The sequence below is a fragment of the Schizophyllum commune genome (genome assembly GCF_000143185.2).
Source record: "Schizophyllum commune H4-8 unplaced genomic scaffold SCHCOscaffold_17, whole genome shotgun sequence".
NCBI classification, from domain to species: Eukaryota; Fungi; Basidiomycota; class Agaricomycetes; order Agaricales; family Schizophyllaceae; genus Schizophyllum; species Schizophyllum commune.
In genome coordinates this window covers 210,626-236,765 of record NW_026089554.1, presented here as the reverse complement: position 1 = coordinate 236,765, position 26,140 = coordinate 210,626, and the positions used below count along the sequence as shown (strand labels likewise).

At 57.5% G+C, this 26,140-nt stretch overlaps 9 protein-coding genes and 1 non-coding gene across 10 annotated transcripts; 5 read left to right on the top strand and 5 right to left on the bottom strand.

The window, feature by feature from the left end:
* Positions 1-495: 495 nt before the first annotated feature.
* Positions 496-2,422, top strand: SCHCODRAFT_02707015 (uncharacterized protein; the record flags this gene model as incomplete). The annotated part of the gene is made up of 4 exons (XM_003026564.2): positions 496-531; positions 584-1,882; positions 1,939-2,077; positions 2,130-2,422. 4 exons carry the CDS (start codon positions 496-498, stop codon positions 2,420-2,422), a joined length of 1,767 nt encoding a protein of 588 aa, XP_003026610.1.
* SCHCODRAFT_02645042 (uncharacterized protein) lies at positions 2,395-3,920 on the bottom strand. The gene is made up of 2 exons (XM_050346416.1): positions 3,865-3,920; positions 2,395-3,801 (listed from the first exon to the last, which is right to left on the bottom strand). Exon 2 carries the CDS (start codon positions 3,599-3,601, stop codon positions 2,519-2,521), a length of 1,083 nt encoding a protein of 360 aa, XP_050197019.1. The 5' UTR covers positions 3,602-3,801; positions 3,865-3,920; the 3' UTR covers positions 2,395-2,518.
* A 206-nt stretch (positions 3,921-4,126) lies between these two features.
* On the bottom strand, positions 4,127-6,057 carry SCHCODRAFT_02645040 (uncharacterized protein). Its single transcript, XM_003026444.3, has 4 exons — positions 5,725-6,057; positions 4,782-5,667; positions 4,321-4,719; positions 4,127-4,263 (listed from the first exon to the last, which is right to left on the bottom strand). Exons 2-4 carry the CDS (start codon positions 5,614-5,616, stop codon positions 4,196-4,198), a joined length of 1,302 nt encoding a protein of 433 aa, XP_003026490.1. The 5' UTR covers positions 5,617-5,667; positions 5,725-6,057; the 3' UTR covers positions 4,127-4,195.
* Positions 6,058-6,145: 88 nt separating this feature from the next.
* Positions 6,146-8,016, bottom strand: SCHCODRAFT_02645038 (DUF1769-domain-containing protein). Its single transcript, XM_050346415.1, has 2 exons — positions 7,419-8,016; positions 6,146-7,359 (listed from the first exon to the last, which is right to left on the bottom strand). Exons 1-2 carry the CDS (start codon positions 7,693-7,695, stop codon positions 6,332-6,334), a joined length of 1,305 nt encoding a protein of 434 aa, XP_050197018.1. The 5' UTR covers positions 7,696-8,016; the 3' UTR covers positions 6,146-6,331.
* Positions 8,017-8,905: 889 nt separating this feature from the next.
* Positions 8,906-10,754, top strand: SCHCODRAFT_02521148 (uncharacterized protein; the record flags this gene model as incomplete). The annotated part of the gene is made up of 2 exons (XM_003026563.1): positions 8,906-9,378; positions 9,428-10,754. 2 exons carry the CDS (start codon positions 8,906-8,908, stop codon positions 10,752-10,754), a joined length of 1,800 nt encoding a protein of 599 aa, XP_003026609.1.
* A 982-nt stretch (positions 10,755-11,736) lies between these two features.
* On the top strand, positions 11,737-11,816 carry SCHCODRAFT_t277. The gene has a single exon. It is a non-coding gene; the product is annotated as a tRNA-Ala (tRNA).
* Positions 11,817-12,487: 671 nt separating this feature from the next.
* Positions 12,488-15,152, top strand: SCHCODRAFT_02645035 (alpha/beta-hydrolase). Its single transcript, XM_003026562.2, has 9 exons — positions 12,488-12,608; positions 12,659-12,857; positions 12,910-13,362; positions 13,411-13,455; positions 13,502-13,536; positions 13,586-13,735; positions 13,792-14,313; positions 14,363-14,521; positions 14,575-15,152. The coding sequence occupies exons 1-9, from the start codon at positions 12,522-12,524 to the stop codon at positions 14,971-14,973; spliced, it is 2,049 nt and encodes a 682-aa protein (XP_003026608.1). The 5' UTR covers positions 12,488-12,521; the 3' UTR covers positions 14,974-15,152.
* Positions 15,122-21,679, bottom strand: SCHCODRAFT_02694090 (uncharacterized protein; the record flags this gene model as incomplete). Its single annotated transcript, XM_003026442.2, has 9 exons — positions 15,122-15,468; positions 15,531-15,663; positions 15,720-16,768; positions 17,422-17,736; positions 17,792-17,924; positions 17,977-19,258; positions 19,814-20,150; positions 20,202-20,340; positions 20,408-21,679. 9 exons carry the CDS (start codon positions 21,677-21,679, stop codon positions 15,122-15,124), a joined length of 5,007 nt encoding a protein of 1,668 aa, XP_003026488.1.
* Positions 21,680-23,114: 1,435 nt separating this feature from the next.
* SCHCODRAFT_02594285 (uncharacterized protein) lies at positions 23,115-23,835 on the top strand. Its single transcript, XM_050344012.1, has 2 exons — positions 23,115-23,147; positions 23,185-23,835. Exon 2 carries the CDS (start codon positions 23,477-23,479, stop codon positions 23,783-23,785), a length of 309 nt encoding a protein of 102 aa, XP_050197017.1. The 5' UTR covers positions 23,115-23,147; positions 23,185-23,476; the 3' UTR covers positions 23,786-23,835.
* A 10-nt stretch (positions 23,836-23,845) lies between these two features.
* Positions 23,846-26,105, bottom strand: SCHCODRAFT_02558091 (uncharacterized protein). Its single transcript, XM_050343734.1, has 3 exons — positions 25,914-26,105; positions 24,581-25,864; positions 23,846-24,528 (listed from the first exon to the last, which is right to left on the bottom strand). Exons 1-3 carry the CDS (start codon positions 26,001-26,003, stop codon positions 24,013-24,015), a joined length of 1,890 nt encoding a protein of 629 aa, XP_050197016.1. The 5' UTR covers positions 26,004-26,105; the 3' UTR covers positions 23,846-24,012.
* Between the last annotated feature and the right edge of the window lie 35 nt (positions 26,106-26,140).

Below are 26,140 nucleotides of genomic sequence, written 5' to 3'. Positions count from 1 at the left end.
TAACTTTGACGCAGACTTTTATGTGATTTTTGACTGGGGGAAGCCTGTCATCGACGCCCTGCTTATTGGAATATAACCGCTTTTCTGCCTCAGGCCGCGACGCGACGAGATCATCTCTCTTCGACTTTTTCCATGTGTCGGAATGGAAGACGCAATTCCTGGAATATCTCGCCGTCACCAGCGACTTCGTAGCGCTCTGCACATCTCTCCACTATGGCCAAGCACTCGTTCGCTTCTTTTTGCGGATGCCTGCAAAAGCGATGGAGAAGGTTACATGTGCATCTGTTGTTCTCCAATGTGATGCGCAGCATGTACACTCCGCGCTGCAGAACGACGCCGACCCGTTCCTTTTTCCATAATTCGATCAGTGTGTCTTATCTCCGCTTTGCAATGGGGAAAGTGAGACCTTTACTTCGTGACACGCTCCTATTTGGCACGTGTCTTTTCCCTCTGACGCTCGCCTTTGCGAGAGGCAACCCTCGCATCAGCTCAGCGATGTTGGGCGGCGACACCGTCCACCCACCAACAGATGTAAGGCTTCGCTCGTGACATGTAATCGTCTCCTGAGTGACCGCTTACACAGACGGAGACGACACCAAACTTGGCCCGGTTTCGCGAGGCTCTTTCGGCAGAATGCGACAATCCCAACCAGGTCGTAGAAAGCTTCTTCCACATCCCACTTGTCCACCAGGTCCTCGAAATTCTGGTCACCACGGCATGCGCGAGCATCGAACGGGAATACGATGCAGGCCCCGACATCGAGTGGGCGGTGGAAGCCTACACGGACATGCTCGTGTTCGCACACGAAAGGGGCTCGCATGCGTGCGTCGGCGAGGTCTTAGAGTTCTTCAACGCCTTCTGGGAATGCGTGTTGTCTCTATGCTCCGGTAGGGGCCTCTTGAATCTAGGAATGCTGGTGGCGACAGAATCCGCCCTGGTGCAAGCCGGCGCCGTTGGGGCGACTTACACAGAAATGCATCGATTCTGTCGCAAGATTGCTGAACGCCTCAACGCCGTGATGAGCGTCCCTCGAGGGCGCGAAGCCGGCATGTTGAAAGGCCACTTTCTCCTGGTCTGCTTTCTTGCCCTCGCCCACTCGGCTAATAGCCCAGAACTGTCGCACGCTCTTCCACTTCACACCCTGGTCGATAATCTCTTCGCGCTCTTCCAGCAGGATATATACAAATCCAAATTCACCGACGATCTCGCCGGCTTTGAGGACGCAAATCCAGGCTCCCTTCTGTGTTTCTTTCTCCGCGGCTCCAGGTCGCTTTTCGACGCGCCGCCCAGGCATAGATCCTGGTCGACAACGCTCTCTGCCTACTTCGCCTTCAGCAAGCACATGTGCGCCTCCGAGACTGTGTTCAATAAGTTCCGCACCACCAGGGGCATCCGTTTTGTGGTCGACCTTCTCGCCCGCGCCTTTGAGGGGTCACCGATGTCAGTCAGCGCATCTGATTGCCACAACCTCATCGTGTTCTGGATGCCCCACTTGACGCCCCTCACTGTGCATGGTAATTCGAACAAGTCGACGCTCGACGCCATACGCATAGGCGTACTCCCTATCCTTGCCACGATCGTCGCCGGAGACAGAAACGCCCGGCCGGGATCCTCTGACTTAATCAAATACCGGCAATACCGTGGATACTTCAATACCTACCTCCTTGACGCTCTGATCCCGGCGCTCGTCTGGCCAGACACCTTGCTTGCCATACGGAAAATGGGCGGGAAGCTTCACCCGGAGAGGTGGGACATTTCATACATGCTTGACTACTGGCCGGAGTACGTAGGGTTCACCTTTCGCGACATCAAGTATTATCGTATCCTGAAGAGGACGAAGAAATGGGTCCGCAAGGTCACCGAGCGTTGCCACAACCCCAAGGTATGTCCCTACTAGTGCATGCGCTCGTTCTCGCTCCCTTATCAAGGTTTCTGCAGTGCCCTCGGCCCGTTAACGCATACCACGCCAAAATCTGCGCTTGCGTACAAGTGGCATACTGTTCCAAGCCCTGTCAGCGGGCGCATTGGCAGGACCATCATCGCGTCGAGTGCACCCGAGGTCTGAATGCGCGCGAATGTGAGTTCACTCATGCTTTGTATGTTCGACAAACTGACAGCGCGCCCTGTAGCCCGAAATGTGTTGTCCGAGTCCGCAGCACTCTGTCCTTTGGAAACAACCTACTTCGAGCGGTACTTCATCAGACAATGCATCGGCGACCCAACGATTACACCGCAGCCTCCGCCTTTGGCCTCGGAAGAGCATGGCCACCGCAGATCGTGGCTGTTGGACCTCTCTGTCAGGCCGGCGTCGATGGACCCGACATGGATCCAATTTGACGATCCGCTCCCAGCAGTAGAAAATCACATACGGCGTTACGTGCGCGTGCGGAAGGGTGCTACAACCGGACTCATCCTCGTGTAAACTGGACGAGGGAGCGAGCCATCGAAGATCGAGACATACATTGTCATTTTCAGTCTCCTGTACTTAAACGCGGGCATCCTTGCGCCAAGTAATCCGCTACAGATCTATGCGCATAACGGCCCCGCCCACCGGTGTAGGAAATCCGACAACACCTCCATTCCTCGACACGTAGAGGTTGCGGTTATCGCGCTTCGTGCGGCCCCAGGCCACAGCCGTCGCCGCTTGCAGGTCGGTACTGTTCGTGCTCCCTGCGATGACCGTGCTCTCCCCAGTCCGCCCATCGATCCGGATCACATCGCTGCTGCCGAAGACAGCGACGAGTGCATTCGCCTCCTCATCCAGCACGAAGTCGTCGTACAGCTCCCCAGACGCCACCACCTCCGCTGCGCCGTTCGCGCTGCCGTTCGCGAACACGGGCACGCGCGCGAAGACGGCCTGCGCGACGTTCGTGAAGTACACCGCGCGCCCGCGCGCGTCGTAGCGCACGCCGTTGGCGGCGGGATAGTAAGGGTACGGGTCGCCCTTCACGCTGAGCGCGTCGTGGATGGCGGGCCAGTATGCGCCGGTGCGCACGTTCAGGAGGTAGATGATGCCCGAGCCGGAGTCTGCGACGTAAACCAGACCCTTCTCTCTGGAGAAAAGGCCCAGTCCATTCAGCAGCTCGCCCTCGGGGACGTCAGTGACCTTCTTAATGACGGCCGGAGTCTGCACAGTGCCATGCGAGGCGCGGAAGGGGGCCATGTCTACGTGGAAGATAGCGTAGGAGCCCTTCGCGGACGCGAGCGTGAAGACGGAGAAGTTACCCGCGGCGACGTAGAATTGGTCGTCCTCGACCTCCACGATGCCAAGCAGACTCTCGTAGCCCGGGAAATCATGAACGAGCGTCGGCTTCTCGCTGCTGAACGGCTTGATATGCCAGAGCTCAGGAGCAGAGTCAACTGTGGCGAGGACTTCGCCTGACCGTCGGACGGCGAGATTCTCGACGGAGGTGTTGACCGGGAAGGCGTACACTTCGTGGACGGTAGGCGTCGTAGACTGTCCTACTTCAGATGGTGAGAATGAAGAGGAGCTCTGACAGGAGCGGTCGAAAAGCTCACCTTGGTTCAACAACGAGGGGGCTTTGTAGATGGCAAAGGACGCAATGCCGAACAAGACGGCAATTTGGATGCGATTGAACATTGCGAAGAGTCGAACTTAGTGAAGCCGGGAAGTAGCGAAGGGGTTGAGGATGTGCCCTCTTGTAGCCTCTGGATGCATCTTATAGGCGTACGCCTGCTTGTTCACATAGCTCTTCCGCTTGCACAGACAGCCCTCTCGCTTGCAAGACGCGCCAGAGTGCTAAGTGAGAATCTCTGAAAGCAGCTCGCAATGCCCACGAGCTTGGTAAAGTGATAAAATCAGGAATAACGCAGTGAAACAAATAGGAGGATGGGATTATTCACCTTGGTGTCCAAGCGTTCCGTAGCTTACACACCCAGGCGCGCGAGATCGATCACCCCTTGAAACAGGTTGGTCAGCCCTTTACGACTCTTATGCAAGGACTCAGAGGAGGGATTGTACGAAACTCAATATAGGGCTGACGTCTAGCTTCTCCAACCTCGAAAGGAAAGCGTTCTAGCGGAGGAGTTGTACAAACTACCTTACGGGATTTGCCGAAAGTTGAACATGTCACGTCACGCGCATACCCAGAGGTTGCATTCTGAGCTGAAGTCCAAGCCATTGCCTGTAACAATCTAAAGAGACAAATGAATATTTCATAGGATGTCGACTGTACTATGAGAACATGGTCGAGTATATCAAGGCTTCAAGCTTTTCTTCTGCTATTATGTCTCGCGATGCCTCTGAAAACCTGATTAGCGCTCGGCACTTCGTCTTATACACTGCTCAGGGGAACGTACCACGAGCGTCGCGAGGCATTTGAATCGTCAAGACACTTTTCTCTCCCGTCCGAGGCATCATATGTCGGAGACGCTGCTCGGCCGTATGGTAGGTCCCCTGCCGCTGCAGCGCCTTCGAGCACCCGCCCAACACGAACTGCAGCTCCTCCATCTGCTTCGCATGCGCCGCACGGCTATCCAGCTCCGCCCAGTCCATGAAGTTATCGAACACCTTCATCGCGTCCTCGCGGTCAAACACGAGCGCGATAGTGAGCTTGCGCAGCGCCGGTGCCGTGAGCGCCAGACTGATGAAGTCCAGCAATCGGCTGCCCAGATCGCTCACTTCGTGCCATGTCAGGCGCACGGGCTCGACGATGATGGAGCGCAGATGAGGCATGTGCGCAAAGTCGAAGAGTTGCACTGTACGGCGCGCAAAGGTTAGCAAGCCTGGAGGAGTGGCCGAGTGACGAGCGCCTGCTTACGATCCGTCGACGTGAAATTTATCCGTTCAATGGCATGGACCGCCAGCGTCGTCAGCGTCTCCGCCAGCCCGCTCATGAACGCCGCCGCTATCGACGCCATCCCCCAGTCCCCCCACGACGGGCACCCCTGCAGGCGCCGAATCGGAGGACGCACGCCTAGCGCCGCTGCCCACGCCAGAAACTCGCGCTGAAAGGCGATGCACTCGTCCGTCATGTAGCAACGCAAGACGCGCAGATTCGCTAGCGCGAGCGTATCCTGTGGCTGGGGCGCTGCGGGAGAGGCGGCGAGCCCGTTGGTGTACCCCACGCGTATTTGGTAGAGAGAAAGGATCTCGAGCTGGGGGAGCGCGCAGATAGTGGATGCGAAGCCGGCGAAGGTGAGGAAGCCAACGTGGCTCAGAGTGAGGCTCGTCAGCGCTGGGAGGCGGCACACGAAGGGCGCCACGTCGATGAGGCCCGAGGATAGATCGTTCGTCGGCGCCTCAATCCGGAGAGTGGACAGGTTGGGCAGGCCTTGGAAGCACGTGAGTACCTCCTTGATGTTTTTGTCGAAGGGCGGAGGCTTGTCGAGTGCCACCCAGCGAATATGGGGCGTGAGCGTGCAGAGTGGTGATTCGAGCAGTTTGTCAAGTGCGCGGAAGGATGCGACGCCTGCAGGGGTGTTCATGCGGTGCATCCTGAGCCGCTGGAAGGCGCGTCGACGACTTGGCTCTACGAGAGCATGGCATACAAGCCCAAGAGTTATGCAGGTTGCTGTATCTGTCAGGCTGAGGATGTGCTCGAACAGCTCCTGCGGGAGACCCGGAAAGGCATCCTCTAGTCGGTCGCTGACCATGTTTGCTGCGCTTCAATGAAGGTATCCGAATTCGCGCTCTTAACCAAAGACCCAAAAGTGACATCAGCACAAGCGGAGTTCGGAAAAGTACATGAAGCGGACACTCACCGTGGCAGGTTTCCTCGGAAGTTCTGCTTCGCACCGACGTGTAGACCCAGATGATAGCACAGTCCAAGTCCGTCGAGCGCTCACCGCCCGCACCCTGCGCGCCCCATCTTTTCCCGGCCAGCCGGAGTACCAGTGCCCGCTGCCGACCTCCGAAGGCATTGCGCGGCTCCCTCACATTCGGCTCAAACGTCCAACTTGAGTAACATCCCGCAGGAGACTCAGACTGTGTAATCACGGAGACAACACTGGTACAAGAGAACCTCGCTGGTCAGATAAATGTTCGTGATATATTGCGATGGAGCTGAAAGCAGCAGGCGTTCGGGAAGGTGTTCGACAACAAGCGTGTGAATTATTCACAGCCACATCCGTATCCGGTATATTCCACGGTCACGTGCAATCTTGAACTTCTCACGCCGAACTTATCGTCAGCTTCGTTGAGTTCATAACAGCACAGAGATATGTAGATATGGTATATGTAATGTACAGTGTGTATAGTTCTCTACGTGTTCTATAGTTTGCTAAGCTACACGGCTGTCATGCGCTATTAAGTACTAGGCGGCTACAGTCCGAGTCGTATATGTACCTCTATTGGTCCTCTCCAAAATATCTAATCATCCTCCTCCACCAGCTCTATACACACCGACCAGATCACCTTCCCCCACGGCAGCTCCTCCGATCCGCCAACATCCTGCCTCACCCCATTCGCATCCCTCTTCCCACCCCCGCTCGCTCGCTCACAGCACACAAAGCGCACCGGCTGGCCATCCCAATATCGCATTAAGTCAAACGAGAGGCCACCAGGAAGCACGAGAGAGATAGATGGCGAGAAGGAGAGGAAGCCGTACGCAAAGTCGCAGGTAACGACGGTGTCGGGCCCCAACACGGCCTCCTCGCGTGCGGCCGGCGTAGAGAAATGAGCTTTCCGTGCGCTCGCGTTGTCAAAAGTCCAGGAGAGTGCGTCGGCGGCATCCTCCGCCAAGGCTTCTTTGCCGATGGACGTGGAGGCCTCGCCGGTCGCGCCTTCGCCGAGAGGCGTCGCGTCCTCCACGTCCGCTACATCCTCGTCCACCGGCGTCGGCGGCCTCGTTCCTGCGCGGGATGGCGCCTTCGAGGAGGAGCCGGTCAGCTTCGACGAAGAGCCCGCGAGTTTGTTCTTGATAGACGCGATGCTCGACTTGTGTCGGAGGGAAGCGAGGCTGGATTTACGGGAGGGTTCTTTGGACGCCGAAGGCGGCGAACCCCTCGAAGAGGACAGGACCGACGCTCTCGACCCCGACCTTAGCCTGCCCTTGATGGACTTGATGCTCGAGGCACGAGACGGCGCTTTGGAAGGCGGGCGGCTAGCTTCGGGGGAAGAGACGGGTGATGGCTCAGACGAAGGGGACCCAGACACCTTGTCGCCATGCGGGAATGCAGGCTCCTGCCCCGCGGGCGAGATATCCAGATACGGCATCGTAGAGACGAGCGGCGAGAGCGCCCACGGCGTCGTCTGCGACCCGAGGTCGTGCGTGAGGGTGGGGTCGATGAAGCTCATGAATTTCAGCGCGGCGCCGCTGCCCCAGGGCAGCCTCAGCGGGCGGTCGAAGATGTTGCCGAAGAGGATGTTGGAGGCGGGGTGCGGTTTGAGGAAGCGGCCTGCGAAGGGAGGGGAACTCAACACAGATGGAGGGCGTCACATATAGCTGAAGACGTACCCTGCACCTGTATACTCCACGTTACCCCCTGCCTGTCCGCCCTTCCAAAATACCAGCTCCCGTCGTTCTTATCGTCCTTCCCTTCTCCGTCCTCCGTCCCTCCCTCGCCCTCGCCCACGCCCGCGTGGAAATCCTTGATACATGCCACGATCCTGCCCTCGAAGTCCTCTGACTTGATCTCGAAGGGCGTCGGTGAGTTGACGAGCTGGGTGATGTCGCTCATATTCGCCGGATCGGCGGTGGGGCCGGCGAGGACGCGGAGCCGCTTGGTGGGCATGGTGGGTGTATGGTGTGGAGGGTGAACGCAAAGGGCGTTTGGTGGGGTTAAGAGCAAGTAGGAAGGCGGGGGCAGGGTGTCTCGGAGAAGGCGGAGCAAGGTGGTCTACGTGGTCTTCGAGATATCTATCGGGGGCGGTTAATTCGTGGCAGTCTATCGGCGTATCCAGTGATTATTCGACGCTTAAGGTTCCAATGAAAGCTTGGGACAGAGACGGCGAGCACGAGGAAAGTGAATGCAGGAAGCAAGAGCAGGATGGCGCGCCATGCTGCGCGCTGCGCGGGTCGGTTGTGATGGCGGCCGCCATCGCGAGGAGGAGCTGTGCAATCCGCTTGACGTCACGAGGAAGCGCGCGCTTATTTCGCGGCGATAGAGCGGCAATCAATGCGGCGATGATGGACCGATTCGCTGGATAAGGCGGCTGCCCGCAGACCGCCAGTCCACTGGCACCTGCAACTTGCATGCTCGAGGGATTCTGTCAAAAGCCCAAAGGGAAAGCTTTGAATTCTGAGATGTAAACACTCGTTTTTTGAGGCCGGAAGGTCTCCAATATTCCGGTTACGAAGTCCTGATGGCATGAGAACAGCCGTCCAGTACGTCGACTGCAGCGTATGAGGACGAATGGTCTCTGTCGTAACTTCGAGAGAGATAGTTCCTGGGCCATGCGGACCATTGCTCGTGCAATCATGGTGCAACGAGGCTACATTTCGGCGAACTGCTAGGGTGTATAGACCAAAAAATATTATCCTCATGGTCAAATTGTTGTGTCGAGAGGGACAGAGCGTTGTTTGGCTTCCTCCTTCGTCCATGGACTTGAGAAGGAAGGAAAGCCTCGTGTTCTCAAATGAATCAAGTTCATTAACGCCGTCACGTGCATGTTGAACTTCCCCTGGAGGCACGCGACGCGCGCTTGGACCTGCCCCTAACTGTTTCCAAAACGGGACTAGCCCCTCGGTCTCGTCGTCGTCGGTCGCTGTCGAGCTCGCGGGTTGCCTTCAGCCTCCATCTGCAGGACCTTGGCTGCGCGCGTGCAGGTATCTGAACTGGACTCCCTGGTTGCACTGAATCCGTGGATCGCATCTAGACTCCCTTTCTTCTAGCTTGCGCGCTTCCCCGAGTTCATCCAGGCGCTTTGTGTCCCTTGCATGCGCAGAGACTTCACGTTCGCCAGTCCATCAGAGCCAGCCGAAGCCTACAAAAGCCCCGCGCGATGCTCATCAAGTTCATCCCCGAGGCCCCGCAGCCGACCGTCCTCTTCTCGCTCGCCTTCCCCGAGCTCGAGGAGCGCGGCGTGCAGAAGCCCCACGCGTGGAACATCCAGCTGAGCGCGCTCTCGAACGAGGACCTCGAGGTCCCCAGCGACAGTCACGCGCTCGACAAGGCAGCCGGCATCCCGAGCCTCCTGGATGAGGTTCTGTTCGATGTTCCCGCACGCGCGGTGTCGTGTCGCTACCAGGACGGCGCGGTCTTGCAGTGGCGGATGGAGGGTGTTGAATGCCTGCGCGCGCTCAGCAGGGTGCTGGAGGACGTCAACGAGTCCGCAGCGCAGCAGGAACGCGACGAGCAGCGCTCGAGGGCGGAGCAGAAGAAGGCGGCAGGTCAAGAGTCGCTCAACTCTCCGCCGGCGACAGCCAAGACGCACCGGCACAAGAAGCAGAGGTCGCTGCTTATGTCCCTTGTTGCGTGAGTGGCCACCAGCCTCTTATAGGCGTCGCGACTAACATATATGCAGGTCCATAGTTCCCCACCACTCTCATAGTCGGTCCACCCCCTCATCACCGACGACCCCGTCACTCCCTTCCACATCTGAAGCCAGCACCCCGCAAGACGACTTCATGCTCGCACTGCAGGCCTCGCAAACCGTCAAGCAGCCCGGCCTATCCCCGCGAGCGCTTCGACGTCGCGCGCGCTCCACCCTCGTGGACGCTTTCCGCCGCTTTGTCCTTCCGGAGCTATCCAGACGATTTCCTGTCCATGGGTACTACGTCTGGGTTTTGCAAAGCATGCTTCGCCGCACCCTCGCGCGCATGTCAGAGCTTGTCGACATGTTCGGTGGCCGGGTGCCCGATATGCGCCCGGGTATGCACTTCCTGCCCGACACGTCGGTCCCTTCGTCGATCTTCTACTCCTCGGATGAGGAGGATGGGGACAACGAATCGACAGATGACGAGAGCTCCGTGCATACACCATCGTCCGCACACTTTGGCTCGATCCCGGCTCGGCACCACCTAACGTCTACGTCCTCCTACCACACCTGCCGCTCAACAACGACGCTTCCTCCCGCGGAAGTCGCAGAGTACCGTGGCTTCTTTGAGCTGACGCGCCGCCTACGCTCTCTGCTTCTCGCCTGCCATGTCCGCCAGGAGCAGATGCAGAATGAGCAGCGCCACCGCGAGGCCGTCCTCGAAGTCCGCTCACGGCGCCGCGCATGGCTCAACCGCGCCCTCGTCCCCGGGCGTATCGGTGCGATCTCGCAATCCGGCCTCGCGATGCCCTTCCAGAGCTCGCGGCTCGCACAAGCAGTGTGGACGGCAGACGACTGGGAGTACGCGCCGGATCCTCCCCGCGACGCGCTCGCGGAGCTGATCGCGTGCGGCGAGGATGTGAGCCGGCTGACGGCGGGGCTGCGGCGGACACGCTCGACCGCGAGCGACATGCTGTTCCCCGTGTCGGAGGTCGACGGCGAGTGCGAGGACGAGGACGCGGCGGCGCGCGAGTTCGAGCTCGAGCTGGGCATGGGCGACCTGTCGCTGACGGACGAGCCCGTGCCGGTGCCCTCGCTCGCGGAGGAGCGCGTGCCGTGGGCGGCTGGTGGGAGCGACTCGGACGAGGAGCCCGTGGCGCTGCAGGCGCCGCCTCTGGTCCCGCGGCGGCGCACGCGCAGTATGCACCAGCAGCGGATGGACGTGAAGACGCCCGCGCAGCTGGGGATCGTGCAGCCGTCGGCGGGTGTGACCGAGTTCGGTGCGCTCAAGCCGCTGTCGCAGGTGGAGAGGGTGCTTGGGGAGGAGGACGAGTTCACGCTGGGGATGGACGTGCCGGTGTCGGTGGGGCGATAGGCGCCGTCAAGATTCTCTTCAACATCATGCTGCTCATTGCTCATTCACGCTGCTTCCTGGACCTCTCGCACGCACGGGAACAAGACCCCTCATACTCATCGTCATCTTCGCTATTGACCCACGATTCCAACCCAAAGCCCAATCCAACACCTAATCAATCGAAACCGAAACTCATCCATCCAACAACCCAAATCTCGCCGGCATCTCTGGAACCATCGCTGCATTCAACTCATATCAAGCCTAATCGCTGCATCTTCCCCGAGCCGCTTCCGTGCTCCGTGTATTATCTAGCATCTCTCATCTGTTCGTGTTATTCGTTGTTCGTCCTTGGTCCCCGGTCTTCGCTTATCACCTAGTATACGCCTGCCCCATTCACGCTCACCTTTGCATCTGCATTCACCCACCCATCCAACCCTTCAATCCCAACCTGCTCGATCATTCCACTCATACAACAACATAACTTACCTTACGCTGCCGCTTCCCCTGTCGCATATTCACGCCTATTTAATCCACCTACGTACACACATACATACAAACATATCGCCACAGCATACGTACTTACCCTCCAGCCCTTAAGGGGTTGTGAACTCATCCGGTACAACGAGCATAACATCAATCTTCGTATCCTGGCGCCCGCGTACTTATCACCTTACCTACCGCCCTATCCTCATTGCCCCCTCCATCCTCCATAGTACCGAGTACCCTAGCTCCCCGTATAATCCCTCGCGGGGTCCGTAGGCGTTCCCCAGTGCTTTTGTTCATCATAAACCCCAATCGTATGGCGCGCTTGTCGAGCAGGAGAAGTGCTCTATGGCAGTGTTCTACTTGGTCGAGGGAGTCCTTGAATGTCCATGGCATGTTCCCAGTCGAAGCCCAGCTTGTGGGCATGTAAATGAGAGGGTTCTCGAAGGGAGGATGGCAATGAGAAGGGCAGATGATGCAAGAATGCCTGATAGAGACTATTGGCTTACCTTTCTCCAACGGGCGCTTGGCACAGGGGTAGCGCGCACGCTTCGCATCACTGATTGCGTGAGGTCGTGGGTTCAAATCCCACAGTGTCCACTTTTTCTTCCTTCGTTGCCTTTTGTTCCGAACCTTCATGTTGCACCAGGTTCAACGTCGTCAGGGTCTTGTTCTCCCAGATCATCGAGACGCCATATCTGGGATGTGGAATGAGGTGATATTATCAGGCCAAGAGGTACAATACCATCGTCCTGGGTCGTCGACGTTCGACGGGATATAGCTTCGCACTGCCCATCTTCATTCACCCCGGGCCTTGAGTCGAGCCGGTGGCCTTGCCTGTAGTTTTCGAGGTGCGCGGAACACTCGTGACCTTCGGCCTTAACGCCTGAGGCCTGAGGCTATGAGCTTCTTGGAATATGCACGGTAAGTTCATTGGTGTTTCGTCCCTGCTTCGTTGGAAATCGACCACAGCTAAATTCATAGGAAGATTAGCCTGCACAGTCTGTGCTGTATGCCACCTCCGTCTATCTGCTGTATACGACGTCGCCTCATCGTCTCCCCCGGTCATCTTGTCCCGCAAACGCGTCCAATTCAGTAGACGGCCGCGAGTCATGGGGTTTCTGCCTGCTTCCCGCCCATGTTACTCAATCAGAAAAACGAGGCGATCAGTACAAGCAAGACACAGTTTCTCCGTTTCGTCTCCGGGGCTGTACGAGCGCCCACCAAGCGCGCGGATATATGTACGCGTTCATGAATTGACCGTACGGCGCCCACCCTTTCCTTCCCCTCCCCTTACCTCGCACGATGGGTTTGGTGACACCTATCCTGACGCTCGCGTTCATCGTGGCCGTCGGGGCCCTCTCTGTAACGGGTCTGCCCGCTATCGCAGGGGTCAGTCCCATTCTCGCGCTCTCTCTTGCACTTAGCTCACGAAATTGTAGCGCGACTCGTCTATCGAATGGCACTCTTGCGGAAAGCTCGATGACCAGTACGGTGCCATCGGCGACCCGCTCAACATCACATGCGGGTACTACGAGGTTCCGCTCGACTGGGCGGACGGATCGGTGGGCACCGCGAAGCTTGCTGTCGCTATATATCCGGCAACGAAGTCGCGGCGTGGGACCATGTTCGCCAACCCTGGTATGTCTCTTCCCTGCTCACCGACCCCATCAATTGACTCAAGTACCTCCAGGCGGCCCCGGCGGCTCAGGCGTCGAATACATCCTCGAGTACGGCCACAATATCAGCGCCATGACCGGCGGGCACTACGACATCGTCTCCTGGGACCCCCGCGGCGTCGGCCACTCCACCCCGGGCCCGCCGACCTGCTTCGACAGCGACGACGACTGGGAAGCGCTTTTCAACGGCACGCTCGAGGTCACCGGGATCGAGATCAGGGGCAACCTCACCGACGGAGACCAGATCGACGAGCTCTACTCCCACGTCGACGAGATGGAAGAGAGATATAAGACGCTGGGCGCGAGCTGCGCGAAGGCGGAGAGCGGGAAAACGTTGCCGTATCTGGGGTCGGCGGCGGGCGCGCGGGATATGGTGGCGATGGCGGAGTACTTCGATCCGGGGGTGCAGGCGATCAACTACTGGGGGGTCTCATACGGCTCGATGCTCGGGTTCATCTTCGTCAATAGTAAGTCGGGTCTTCTGTTTCTTTTCTTGCACAGCTAACCACTTCTAGTGTTCCCTGACCGCGTCGGACACGTCATACTCGACGGCTGCATGAGTGAGCACTGCGCATCCCTGACTGCGCTCATTGCTCACGATTGCAGACCCGATTCTATACACCAGTAAGCCGACCACAGAGGTATTCGTCTCTCTGCTGTCCGGCGACTCCATATTGATCCCATACACAGTACTTCCCGAACGACGTCGAGTCCACCGACGAGGCTTTCGCCGGCTTCGCGACTGGCTGTGCGATGGCCGGCAAGGGCAGCTGCAAGCTGGCGAAGAGCAACAACGACACGGCTGCGGACATCACTAAATATGTTCAGGATATGTTCGATGTAAGGCGTCTCCAAGGTCTTGCTGGCTGCTCTCATGCTCAAAAAATAATTCATAGCTCGCCCACGACCTCCTGGAGTCCGGCGCCGACCTCAGCAGCTCGCTCACCTCAGCACAAGCGCGCGCCTACCTCTACAACTCCTTGTACATGCCCGCCCATTGGTCCGAGCTCGACGACATCATCTACGCGATCCAAGAATCCCTCGAAGACATCGCGGCGGGCCCGGGCAACTCCACCTCCGTCAAGCGCGAGCTCGAGCACGCGAAGCGCCAGCTCAACGAGTCGACGCATCGCTCAATAGGCACCGGCACTGCAAAGCGCCAGATCAGCGAGGCCAGCGCGCACACGTACGCGCTCGAGGCGATCTACTGCGGCGATGGCGTCGACGCGGGGAACATGACCATGCGCGGCGGCTTCGACTCGATCGTGTGGGCCTCGGAGAACGTGTCGCCGATGTTTGGCCCGCTGTGGGGTGTGCAGGGCAATGTGTGCTTCGCGTGGCCTGCGAGGGCGGTCGAGCGGTACACGGGGCCGTGGAATAAGAAGCTGAAGAACCCGATTTTGGTCATCGGGAATACGGTGCGTGTTGTCTTCCAATCGAAGGCACTCGACTGATTGTGCTTTCCAGGCCGACCCGGTCACCCCTTTCGAGAACGCGAAGCTCATGGCTGATCTGCTTGGGGATAGCGCCGTTCTCCTCAAGCAGGATGGCTTTGGTCACTCGTCATTGGCGGAGAAGTCGACCTGCACGATCGACATCATCACGAAGTACTTCAAAGACGGCTCGGTGCGTTGACATCTTGGACCATTTTCATCCAAATCTGATCCGGTCCTCTGCAGCTACCTTCGGGCGACGACACGCAATGCGAAATCGACGACAGCGTCGTTCTCTTCCCCGACTCCGACGTCACCCAGGCGGGCGTCAAGGCGAACCTACTTGCCGCTGCTGGCAACACGGCCACCAACGACGCCAACGCATCGCCTATCGATGAGCAGCTCAAGGACGTCGAGTCCGAGCGCGACAGGTACCGCACCGCGACCATCGCTGTGAGTGCTGCCGCGGGCGTGCTGCTCCTCGCCTTGATCGCCTCCATCCTCCGATCTGCCCGCGAGCGGAGAAAGTACGCGCGTGTGAAGAACCCAACTCGCGAGGGCATCCTGGACCCCGCTTGGTTGACGGACGCACCGTCGCGCCATTCCTTCACCGACCCTTATGACAACACTTACGAAAAGCGCTGATCACCTGCGCATGCCTAGGGACATTCCAACGAACATTCGTATTTATCCAAATCGTCCTGTTGTACTCGAGCTGTATCGATATGTAACGGATCCTACTTGCACTAATGTACCGGACATCGCCTTCCACGGCTACAGAGCTGAACTTCGACTACCAAGGATCAGGAGTAAGAAGACCCATGAAGATGATACTGCAGGCAATGCCCAACTGTACGCGGGCGTATACGCGTGGCGGAGTGCTAGCTGACAAAGGGTCCTCGAAGTTAGGCAAAAATCTGGGCTCGCCCCCGGACGCGAAGTCGATGAGGAGGGCGTAACCGGCGTATAACGCTCTGTAGTTAATGACACTCGGAAAGCCACCGTCGGAGTTTTCTTGCAACATCCGTGTACCCCTGCTCTGGTGCAAGCCTGTCGGGTCGGTGATACTTCGCACGATTGCCTTCAAGTAGCAGCGCTCGAGGTTGGTCAGCGGTACTCCTGGATCCTCAAGCTTGAGGTCTGCATAGTGATCGGTCAGTCGCGTTCGCGTCAAATCAGCAATCAATTCATGCTGTACGCACGAGCACGGGCGTCGGGGCTGCTACAAAGCGCACGATGCTCTTGGAGCCAATGGCTCTTCTGGCAATCCCGCGAGCAATAAGATACTCGACCACAACGGCACATCTTGCGTGCTCGTTCGGTGCTGCCAGGACACTATGAAGAGCATATGTGAGCCAGCGATACAACGGACGCTGGATTTTCACACTCACATTCCCTCCGTTGGAACAACACTGAATCTCCTTCATAGATGCCCTCAGTCCTGCCATCGCCTCGAGTCGCTGCTCATACACTGGCAGAAGCTTTCGATAGGCCTCCCAGATTCGACCAAGTGCATCCGGACTGTGGCGCACAGCGAGCTTGCGAATCGCACAGTTGAGAGCGCGGAGAACAGAGGGCCAGACCAGCTTGGGCACGAGGACGATATCGAGGAATTTATCGGCAAGGTCCCTCCACTCGCTCACAGAGAAACCATCGCGATCGTTGAAAGCATGGAAGAAGTACCGGAGAAGGCCCGACCTCAAAGCATCCACGAGGAGCTGAAGTGTGTCGTCTTCCGCAGCGAGAAGCGCCAGTTGGTGAAGCCAGCGAAGGTTTGTCATCGAAGCGTATGAGACTGCCCCCGGGTTGTGGACTGGTAAGAAGACAGCCGTGCGAAGGAGCCTCGTCAGAACCTTGCCACCGTCCGCTACGATGAAGTTGCGGCGCAGGGAATCGACTTGCAGCGATTTTTCGCTGAGTTCGACGTATGGCCAGGACTCGGATTGCTCCGAACGCGCGTCGAGAGTCGCCAGAGATAGGTCACCGAAAAGAGTGCGAAGAAATGCCCCGGGATGCTTTTCGTCGTACTCGCAGATGTCGCCTAGGAGTTGGGAAGCATGAAGCGGATCGACGAGAGCTTTATGAAGACCCCTGATCATGGCGTGCGTGATGGGGAGTATAGTGACCGAGCGGACAAATCGAGGGCGCGGAGCAGTGTAGACTTCGAGAAAGACATTGATGAAGTTCGACTTCGCAAGGCAGCAGGACTGTGCGTTCGGGTTGTTCAGAGCGCCCTGTAGGATTACGCGGAAGACATAGAGCAGCGGAATCCTGCTCGAGCGCACTTCCCCCTCGACAAAGAAGGCCCTAACGTCGATGTCGCCTCCGCCGTCGCGAACATTGCGCGATGACGGAAGGAGGAACACGAGCCACTGCCAAATCTGTTCGAAGCTCCGGTACACGTTATTCAGGCTCACTCCGCGGGCGACCGCGTGTGAGACTGCGCATGAGTATGTTGTGAGGGCTTGTATGGCCTCGTCAATCGTCTCCGCGTCAGAGGCTTTGAGAGGACATTTCGGTATCTTTGCCGAGTCCAGGAGTTGCAGCAATTCCCGAAAGACCGTGAAGTGTGGGGACGGCCGTCGAGGAGCATGAGATAAAGTCGAAAGGAAGCGCGTCTGCAGGTCCGTCGGCGGGAACGGATACAAGTCCATGAAGTGCTGCATTCTCGACTACTTGTGTCTCTCAGCGGGGTGTACCAAATAGACGCTACAACCTGATTTACCTGCAAAGCTGCGTTTGCGCAGAGTTCGGTCTATTGGAAATTGACGTCGAAGATGAGAAGCATAGAGGCTCCCAGTCAAGCGAGGAGAGATAAACCGGTGAACAGGGCTGGGGCAAGCGCAATGAGCTTAGGCGGGAGATTTCAGAAATCGCTGTGAACGCAGGAAGCAAGGGATTATCGTGACGCGTGACATCAACCATGAGCGTGAGTGTCACTCGCCCTACCTCGGCTTCCGCGGAGCGGCGGCTTGAGTTGGCGCGAAACAGGTTCCTTCCCATCTCGTCGAGCAAAGCCTCGTCGATGCGCATAGTACAGGATCAACGTAGCGAAGGAAACGACATGCTACCAGTAATCAGCCGAAAGCGTACCCATCAGAATGACACCGACTTCCTGACCCAGGCGTACGCGCGCGTAGACATGTGGCGGGTCGCAGGGCGGCAGCGGATCTGGAAAGTTATGGGACAATCTAGGTACTAAGCTCTGCGAAAAGTCGACGACAAGCGCATATCCAACGTAAAGCTTGCGATAATTGACGAGTGCGGGCTCGCCATCAACATAGGTGATCATCGTGTGGCCATTGGATTGGTGCAGGCCAATCTTGTCGGTGAGGCTGCGGACCAGCATCTTGAGGAAGCACCGCTCGAAGTGCTGAAGGTTGAGTCCTGGATTCTCAAGCTTGAAATCTGACAGAAGCATATCAGCCTTCCGTAGCGAAAATACAGGACTCCATACACGCACGAGCTCGAGCGTCCCGACTCCTGCATATGGCGTAGTGCTCGGTGCGCCAGTGATACCTCTGGCATTCTTCCGAGCAGTAGAATGCGCGGCCGCAGATGCACATCTTCCGCACTCGTTGAATGGGATTCGGGCACTGTGGAGACGTCAGAGAGTGCAGTCACGGTGATATGAAAATAATCACTGACAGTCTCCATATTGTGACACCGCTTGTACTCCTTGAGTGTCGCCCTCAGTTTGCGTATCATCTCGACACGGACTTGATAATGATATAAGAGGTCGCTGAGCTCCTCCCAATCAGGCTTAATCAACTCGGGATCGAATTTGACGTTGTCCTCCTCGATGGCACGCGAGAACGCGTGTACGACGTGCGGCCAAACGAGGGCGGGCGCCAGCACATTTTCGATGAATAACGTTGCGGGCTTCGTCCACGTCTCTCCCCGCAGGTAGTTATTCGGGTCGATGAAGACGCGGATGAGGTAGGGGAGCACACCAGCCTCTAGAGAGTCGGTAACAACTCTTTGCGCGTACTTCGTACGGATGAAAAGCGTCAACTGGGAGATCCAGAAGATGTTCACCTGCTCGGCGAACGGCGGCGTCTCGTCGATGATTTTGTCGGACGCCTTGCGTAAGAGATCGATGACCCTCTTCACACCGCCCCTCCTGACGAAGTTTTCGACCATCGGCTCCGACTCCAGCAGTGGTTTGCAGACGTAGAAGTAGGATGGATGGAATACGTCAAAGGGTATCTCGAAGAGCAGTGCCATGTTCTTGACGAGGTGGGTCAGGAATTTGCCAGGGTGGAGGTTGTCATACGACCAAATATCGGCGACGAGGCGCGAGGAATCGTCGGCTGCCTCCATCGCGCGGTGTAGGCCTTGGACCATGAGATGCGTGAAGAACATCGTAGTTTGGGAGAGTCCCCGGGGGTACCAGGCGGTGTAGACAGAGAGGAAGACATCGATGAAGTCGCGCTGCGCAAGACAGTGCGCCCGGCCCGTCTGATAGCCAGCAGTAAGGATGCTGCCAAAGAGGGGTCGCAGATGGCCCAGCAGAGCCAGCTGCCCGATCAAGACTTCACCATTTACAAAGGACGGCCTCATATTCTCGTAGTTGCCGGTGTCGCCCAGGTTGCCCGAGGAGGGGAGGAGGAAGACGATCCACTTCCAGATGTCGCTGAATATCGCATATGCATCCTGCTCGACGTCTCCTCCGCTCTCAGAGGCTTTACTCAGCAAGCGTGAGGAGTATATCGTGAGCGCCTGCATGGCCTCGTCGATGACGGGCACGTCAGATGCCTGCAGAGGGAGCTTGGGTATCTTCGAAGCGGCGAGGCGGGCTTGAGCTTCTTGGATTATTTGCGAGCGCATGAAGCGCTGTTGAAGCTTATTTTTGCCGACTTTGTCCAAGGCCTGTTGGAAGCGTCTTTGCCATGGCGTCTCAAACTCTCGTGCATGGGCCATATTTGACCTGCGCGCTCGAGGTATGAGCATTGATAAAAGGCAGCACATTTCAGATAGGGCACGCCTCACCTCCGGTTCTCTTGTGAAATCAAAAATTCGAGAGCTCAGACGCAGAGCTGCAGCCGCAGATACTTGAAAGTCTGAGGACTTCCGGAGCGTGATGGAGGCGGGAAGGAAAAGCTAGCAATTTCAACTGCGGCAGCCGTGACGCGAGACGTGACCAAACCGGGTCGAACCGATACGCACGTGGTCATGGACCCACAAGTTCAACTTCTCAAGTTGACGACAAGCACCACGCACCCTTACACGTTAATGCTTCATTGATGCTTCACAGACAAAGGGAGAGCTCAATTTCGAACAAGCAATTCGATACTGACTGTCGATTCTGCAATGTGAACAAGACGACCAAGAATCGTAAGAGCGCAACCGCATACTCAGGACAACCCCATTTCCTAAGTCCAAGTGACCTCCTGCTTCCAAGTGCGCTCAGGGAAATGAAGGTTCCAAGAAATACCTCTATGGTCTCCAAGACAAGAGTCGTGTAATTGTACGCCGAAATCACCAATTATCTCTGGAAATGTTGCCTATGTAGACAGTAGCGACGTCGGGACCTAGACGAACTCGCACATATACGCGGGGCGGATCGATCTCAGGTAAAGGGTCATCAAACTTTGCAACTAGTTGTGGTATGAACTCATGCGTGCAGTCTATGGCGATGGCGTATCCAACGACATGTTTGCCGAAGTCGGTATACGCCGGCTTCCCATTGACGTGCGTGGTGATAAATTTTCCTTTTGACTGAAGGAGATTGCATTGGGTGGCGAGATCTCTGGCAATTTTGACAAAGAATCGGCGCTCCAGATGCGATATTGGTAACTCCGGGTTCACCAATGCGAAGTCTATGAGGAGGTTCATGGAGTAGCTGATTGTGGTCGGAGATAGATACGTACTCGCGAGGGCACTAGGGGCGTGGCTGCCGCAGCGTCTGCGGTGTTCTGCGCGCCAGTGGACTTTTTGACAGGTCCGCGAGCAGTAGAAAACCCTACCGCAGATGCACATCTTGCGAACAGGCTCGCTGGCGCCCGGGCACTGAACGCGGACACACGTGAGTGACGATTTCTTCTGGCCCGAGGAGAGTGGAAGGTAATCCACCTACCTGCGCATTGTGGCACCACTTCAGCGGCTTAAGCTCCGCCCTCAGCTCCGCCAGCATGGCGAGGCGCTTTTCGAACAGGCGATAGAGCTCGCTGAGCGCGTCCCAATTGGGCTCTATCTCGTCGATATCGTACTTGATTTTGTCGTCCTCAATAGCGCAGTCGAACGCATATAGTATATGCGGCCAGACGAGAGCGGCTGCTAGCACCATTTTGATGAATGTCGTCGCAGGCTTTCTCCATTCCATATGTCGCAAGCAGCTTTGGGCGTCGACGAAGACGTCACAGAAGTATACGAGCAGGCCAGCCTCCAGGCCATCCATAATCATATCCTCAGAGTGTTTCGTCATGGCGAGGAGATGGAATTGTGACATCCAATACGTGTTCAAACGCTCAGCAAACGACGGGGTGTCGTCGATCAGGTCAGCGACTGCTCTCCGCAGGAGACCGACGATCTTCTTGGCACCCCCCGTCCTGACGAACTTGTCCACTAAGGCATCTGACCCCTGGAGCTTTCGGCTCACATCGACATAAGGCGTCAAGCCCTCCTCGAACGGTATATCGAACGTCCCCTGATGCTCTTCGATCAGAGCGGAGAGAAAGCGGCCGGGATAGTGACGGTCGTACTCGCATATGTCGCGCATGAGGCGGGGGGAGTGTTCGGGGTCGTCGAGAAGGCGCGCGAACTTTTGGATCAAGAGGTGCGCCACGAATGATACTTGCGGGACGATCCCTCGAGGGCAGGTGGGATCAGTGTAGACCTCGATGAAGGCGTCGACGAAGTCGTACTGCGCTACGCAAGCGGCGCGCCCGACCTTGGACCCCAACACGCAGTTCAGGAACATCCGCATCATGATCAAGAGCGGTAGCCTGCCCGTCGATATCTTGCCGTCCACAAAGTGCGTCGCCGCGTTGTCGGGGCTTCCATTGTCCGCCACGTTGTTCGAAAACGGGAGGAGGAACATGAACCATCTCCAGATATGATGGAACACAGCGTACGCCTCTTTCTCGAGGCTGCCTCCGATGGTGCTGACCCTTTCTAGTAAGCGCATGTACGCAACCAGCGCCTGCACTGCTTCGTCGACGACTTGGGCGTCAGAGACCGTGAAAGGTCGTCTCGGAATTTTTGACGAGTCCATACGAGCATGAGCTTCCTTCACGATAGGCGAACGAAGGAACTGAGGGCGCAGCGGGCCAGTCTCGGAACGTTTCATCGCCGCTTGAAAGCGGCGCTGCCACTCTGACCACACGGCCGTTCCAGGTTCATCGGTCATGACTTGGATTGCTTCATAAAGACATAAAGTCAGTCAGTACGAGACGCTTTCCGCAACTTCAATGCCGTGTTTACTCACCTACGAGAAGGCCTCAACGAGGTACAGCGCGTGTTCAACTGACCGTGGGATGAGCGCAGAAAGTCGAAAGCGACGAGTCAGAGTCAGCGCAATCAAAGGCGCAGACCAGGTTCGTACGCGTAATTGGGAGGCTCGTCGTGGCGTGAAGCAAAAGAAAAAGATTGAATTCGAACACGCCGACGCATCGACGGCTCACAATGCTGTCGAATACCGTGCGCGGGCTGTCCCAAGCCAACATTCGGACGCTCTACAAGGCATGTGTTATTCCCATTATCACTTACGCAGCTCCGGCCTGGTGGACAGGGAAACGAAAGCACGAGACGGTATTGGGCAAAATCCAACATCGTGCCCTACGCCTCATATGCGCAGCCTTCCGGACGTCCCCTATACACGCCCTCGAGGTGGAGGCATCTATCCCACCCCTAAGGCACGTCCTGGACCAAGAAGTACGCCGATATGGCGTCCGACTAAACAAGCTAAGTACCCAGAGCCCGATAATCGACCGCTTACCGAATGCCTGGCGCAGCGGGAACACTCCAACGCGCCTCCCTCCCCTCCCCGCCAAGAAAAGGCGACGACGCCCCACCACGAAGGAGACGACCCCTATTCTCGAGGCAGCCAAACACACGGACCCGAGCCACGAGCGTCTCGCGCCGTTTGCGGCACCACCCTGGCGGCGCACCGCGAGCGACTTCGGTGGTAGGATGCAAATATGCGGGACAGAGAGCAAGAAGAAGGATGAAGCAGCCAAAGCGCACTGCAACAAGGCAGGAAGGTTGGCTTGGAGGGACGACCATCTGCTCATCTATACGGATGGTTCCCAACGCGAAGTGAACGGCAGACGGCGTGTTGGCGCGGCAGCGGTCGCGTACCGGAAGGGGCGCGAGGTCCAGACCATCGCACACGGTCTGGGAGAGGAGGCCGAGGTATACGATGGAGAACTCGCCGCCCTCATGCTGGCAGCCCAGTTCGCCACTAACTACATCAGAGAAAATCCCCAAATCCGTCACCTACACTTCTTCGCTGACAACACTGCCGCTATAGGTACCATTTTCGACCCGAGGCCTCACGCAGGTCAACGATATTCGCGCGTATTCCACGAGAAGATATGTAAGGTGCTGGACGACCACGAGCACCTCACGGTCGAGATCGAGTGGTGTCCCGGCCACAAGGACATCGCTGGCAACGAACGAGCCGACCAGCTCGCGAAGCGCGCAGCGGAGGAGCATTCGACGGAATCGCGCTCGAGAACGAACGCTCTACGCAGAAGCCGAGAGGAGACGCTGTCTGCGTGGAGGCGCGAGTGGGACCGCCGCCCGATAACCGGACGGTTCGCCATCGCCAACCGCATAGCACCGTCGTTGAAGCCGCTCGCACACTTTCGGGACTTGTGCGGGGACCGGGAGTTGTATGGACGAGTCGTACAGTGCCGCCTGGGCCACGGGTTCTTCGGCGAGTACTACAAAGACTTTGTGCCCAGCGAGAACATTGACTGCCCCTGTGGGGAACCAGTACAGACACGACCTCACATTCTACAAGAATGCCCTATCTACGAACAGCACCGCCACATACTCCGCAAGGTGTCCGAGGACGTGGCGCTGGCGGAGATCCTGGGCACGCCAAAGGGCATTGACGCGCTAGCCCGCTTCCTCAAGAAGAGCGGCGCATTCACGAAGACAGGGCACCCGCGGGCAGAACCGCGCGCGCCGCGGTGGGAAGATGAGCCTGATCCGGTGGGGGAGGATGGGTGGATGGAGGACGAGGGATGGGAGACGGGCGAGGAGGAGGAGGAACGAGACGAGTGAGGGATCGGGCAACGAGGGGAGGAGAGAAACACACAGCGCTTCGGCGTACCGACTGCACGCGACTCGAGCCGCTCTTCGACGACCTCTACACCGAACCAGCCTGCAGTGGCTACAACCAGACAGGAAACTATGTCACATGCGGAGACCGCCGAGGAGATCGGACACTACGGACAACATAGTAGAGGTGCCCGCCTATGGGCTAGCGCGTCTTGGTACTACATAGTTACCTGCTGCGCGAATAAAATGCAGTGACAAAAAAAAAAAAAAAAAAAAAAAAAACACGCCGACGCATCAAGCTCATACACGTGACATCAATCATATGGATCTACAACTCCAACCGAAGAGCAACATCATTGATTATGGCAGTCACAGAATGGTTTTGGGTAGTGTAGGTAGACAATCTGTCGATAGATCTGGGAGGAGACCCCTGATCAGGTTTGATGCCCATCCTTACAAGGTAATATCCCCCAAACGCGCATCTAAACTGCTCCGGTCGTCTAGCGTGCCCACATGTATCGTTCCTACAGCGCTCCCCTTCCTTATGCGCGCATATACACGAGCCGTCGTTCTTACTCCCTCTGTCGATGATTCCGATTCCAGCACATCTATCACGGAGGGCATCATTTCGCGACCCGTCCAATCCACGATGTACAGTCGCTCGCCACCCATGCCACCGTCGAGCTGCGGCAGCGCGGGCAGGTTATTGGGATGCATGACGCAGCGTTTGATAAACATGCGCTCCAAGTAGGACATGGAAATTGGCGCGGGGTCCATTTCGGGTGGCTCAGCGGGTCCTCCGTGCAAGAGCGATCGCCATGGGCCGCTAGGAGGGGCAGAAGCCTCTATCCCACGCGTGCAGGTGATGCGATGTCGTGCGCGCCAGTCCGCCTTCTGGCAGATCCTCGAGCAGTAGTAGACCGCGCCGCAAGCGCATATGTGGCGGATGGGCTCGGTCGAGCCGGGGCACTGTAACGCGATATGAGCGTGCAGTGGGTAAGATGATCGCAGGCAAACATACCTCCGCTCTATGACAGTGCTGCAAGGCCTTCGTCTCCGCACGAAGGTCCGTCAGAGCCTTGAGACAGACGCGATATCTCTCGAAGAAAGCACGCAGCTCAGGCACGCGGTCGACCATCCGACGATCGTCTATGTCCACGATGAAGTGCCCTACCTTGATCGCCTTCCGGCACGCGCGCAGGACATCAGGCCACAGCAGCGCGGGGCCGAGGGCCGTCTGTATGTACCTCGTGCTCAGCTGGCGAAACTCCAGCTCGGTCGTATCGTCCTCGAATAAGCATAGCTGAACCAGGATCCTGAGAACGCCTGCATCGAAGGCCTCTACGATGGGCGACACGGTGTCCATCGAGGCGGCGAGGTCGAGGAGGACTGACATGCCGAATTTGGGCGCGCCGTGCAGGTTGGCGGCTGGCTGCATGAGCTTGGGGGCTGGTCGCACCTGCACGAGGAAGTACACGATGAGTGCGATCCCGCCGCGACGCCGGAAGTTTGACATGCACTCCGGGGATGCCTGCAGGAGCATGGCCGCGAGGCTGATGTAGGTTCGTATGTGGCGTTCTGACTCGGAGAGACGGTCCTCGAAGAACCACGCCAGGCGGTCGACCAGAGAGCGCGCCAGACAGCAGTCATTCTGCTCGTCGAAGGACATCACCTTCGCCAGTACGCGCGAGCCGTATTTCGCGGACTGCAGAAGGCTGAGGAGAGACTTGGCGAGGTCGTCCGGAAAGTTGGGCCAGTTCCCGGGCGCATATGTGCGGAATGGGGTGGTGAGGATTGTGCAGACGATGTCGATAAAGTCCGCGCGGGCAAAGCATGCCGCAGGACCCGCATCAGTCTGGAGTATGTGGACGAAGATCTCGCCAAGTAGAGTGTTGCACGTCGCCATCCCCATGTGCACGTTGCCGTCGCTGTCCAGATAGACCTTGTTTTCATAGCGCACGTCGCGGCGTTCGTCCCGGGTGTGATGAAGATTCCCCGACGTTCGCAGCAAGAATTTGACCCACTTCCAGACGTCAGGAAGATGATCCAGCAGTATACTGACTCCTGCGCCACTGTGAGCCTCCGTGGCGCGAAAGTACCATATGTAGGCCGACAGAGCTTCCACCGCATCTTGAATGGCCACCGCCTTAGCTTTGTCGAGGGGATGCTTTGGAATTCGCGAGGGATTGAGGCGAGCGAATACTTCTTGAGGAATAGGGCGCTGCAGAAAACGTGGGAAGGTACCCTGTCGCATGCCGTGAACACTCCAGTCCGCCAGGAGGTCATCGTATAACGCGGTGGTCGACTGCATAATGGTGAGTTTGGCAGAAGAGCCGCATCAAGATGCAACTGACCACCCTGAGTTCCCCACTTACGCTGGGATCTCTCATGACGGGGCCCTTGTCATCGCCGCCAAAGGTTGGAGGAGGTTGGGGCCCAGGCATCGCCACGAGACAGGAATACCAGGTCAAGCAGCGTTCGGCTGTTCACCAATAGTTATCATGGATTATGGGGTACGCCAATCCGAGACAGGAGCTTGATTTCAGACCGAGACATTGCCAACCGTAATCTGAAAGAGGAA

What these genes read in the sequence shown, in the direction of transcription:
- SCHCODRAFT_02645042 (XM_050346416.1), bottom strand. Translation starts at nt 3,601, where the DNA reads ATGTTCAATCGCATCCAAATTGCCGTCTTGTTCGGCATTGCGTCCTTT.
- SCHCODRAFT_02645040 (XM_003026444.3), bottom strand. Translation starts at nt 5,616, where the DNA reads ATGGTCAGCGACCGACTAGAGGATGCCTTTCCGGGTCTCCCGCAGGAG. An exon ending in AAATTTCACGTCGACGGATC is followed by an intron (nt 4,720 to 4,781) that starts GTAAGCAGGCGC and finishes CGCGCCGTACAG; the next exon opens with TGCAACTCTTCGACTTTGCG. An exon ending in AATGCCTCGCGACGCTCGTG is followed by an intron (nt 4,264 to 4,320) that starts GTACGTTCCCCT and finishes TCAGGTTTTCAG; the next exon opens with AGGCATCGCGAGACATAATA.
- SCHCODRAFT_02645038 (XM_050346415.1), bottom strand. Translation starts at nt 7,695, where the DNA reads ATGCCCACCAAGCGGCTCCGCGTCCTCGCCGGCCCCACCGCCGATCCG. An exon ending in GTGGAGTATACAGGTGCAGG is followed by an intron (nt 7,360 to 7,418) that starts GTACGTCTTCAG and finishes CTCCCTTCGCAG; the next exon opens with GCCGCTTCCTCAAACCGCAC.
- SCHCODRAFT_02645035 (XM_003026562.2), top strand. Translation starts at nt 12,522, where the DNA reads ATGGGTTTGGTGACACCTATCCTGACGCTCGCGTTCATCGTGGCCGTC. An exon ending in GTCTGCCCGCTATCGCAGGG is followed by an intron (nt 12,609 to 12,658) that starts GTCAGTCCCATT and finishes ACGAAATTGTAG; the next exon opens with CGCGACTCGTCTATCGAATG. An exon ending in CATACTCGACGGCTGCATGA is followed by an intron (nt 13,456 to 13,501) that starts GTGAGCACTGCG and finishes TCACGATTGCAG; the next exon opens with ACCCGATTCTATACACCAGT.
- SCHCODRAFT_02594285 (XM_050344012.1), top strand. Translation starts at nt 23,477, where the DNA reads ATGAGCCTGATCCGGTGGGGGAGGATGGGTGGATGGAGGACGAGGGAT.
- SCHCODRAFT_02558091 (XM_050343734.1), bottom strand. Translation starts at nt 26,003, where the DNA reads ATGCCTGGGCCCCAACCTCCTCCAACCTTTGGCGGCGATGACAAGGGC. An exon ending in TAAGTGGGGAACTCAGGGTG is followed by an intron (nt 25,865 to 25,913) that starts GTCAGTTGCATC and finishes ACCATTATGCAG; the next exon opens with TCGACCACCGCGTTATACGA. An exon ending in AGCACTGTCATAGAGCGGAG is followed by an intron (nt 24,529 to 24,580) that starts GTATGTTTGCCT and finishes ATCGCGTTACAG; the next exon opens with TGCCCCGGCTCGACCGAGCC.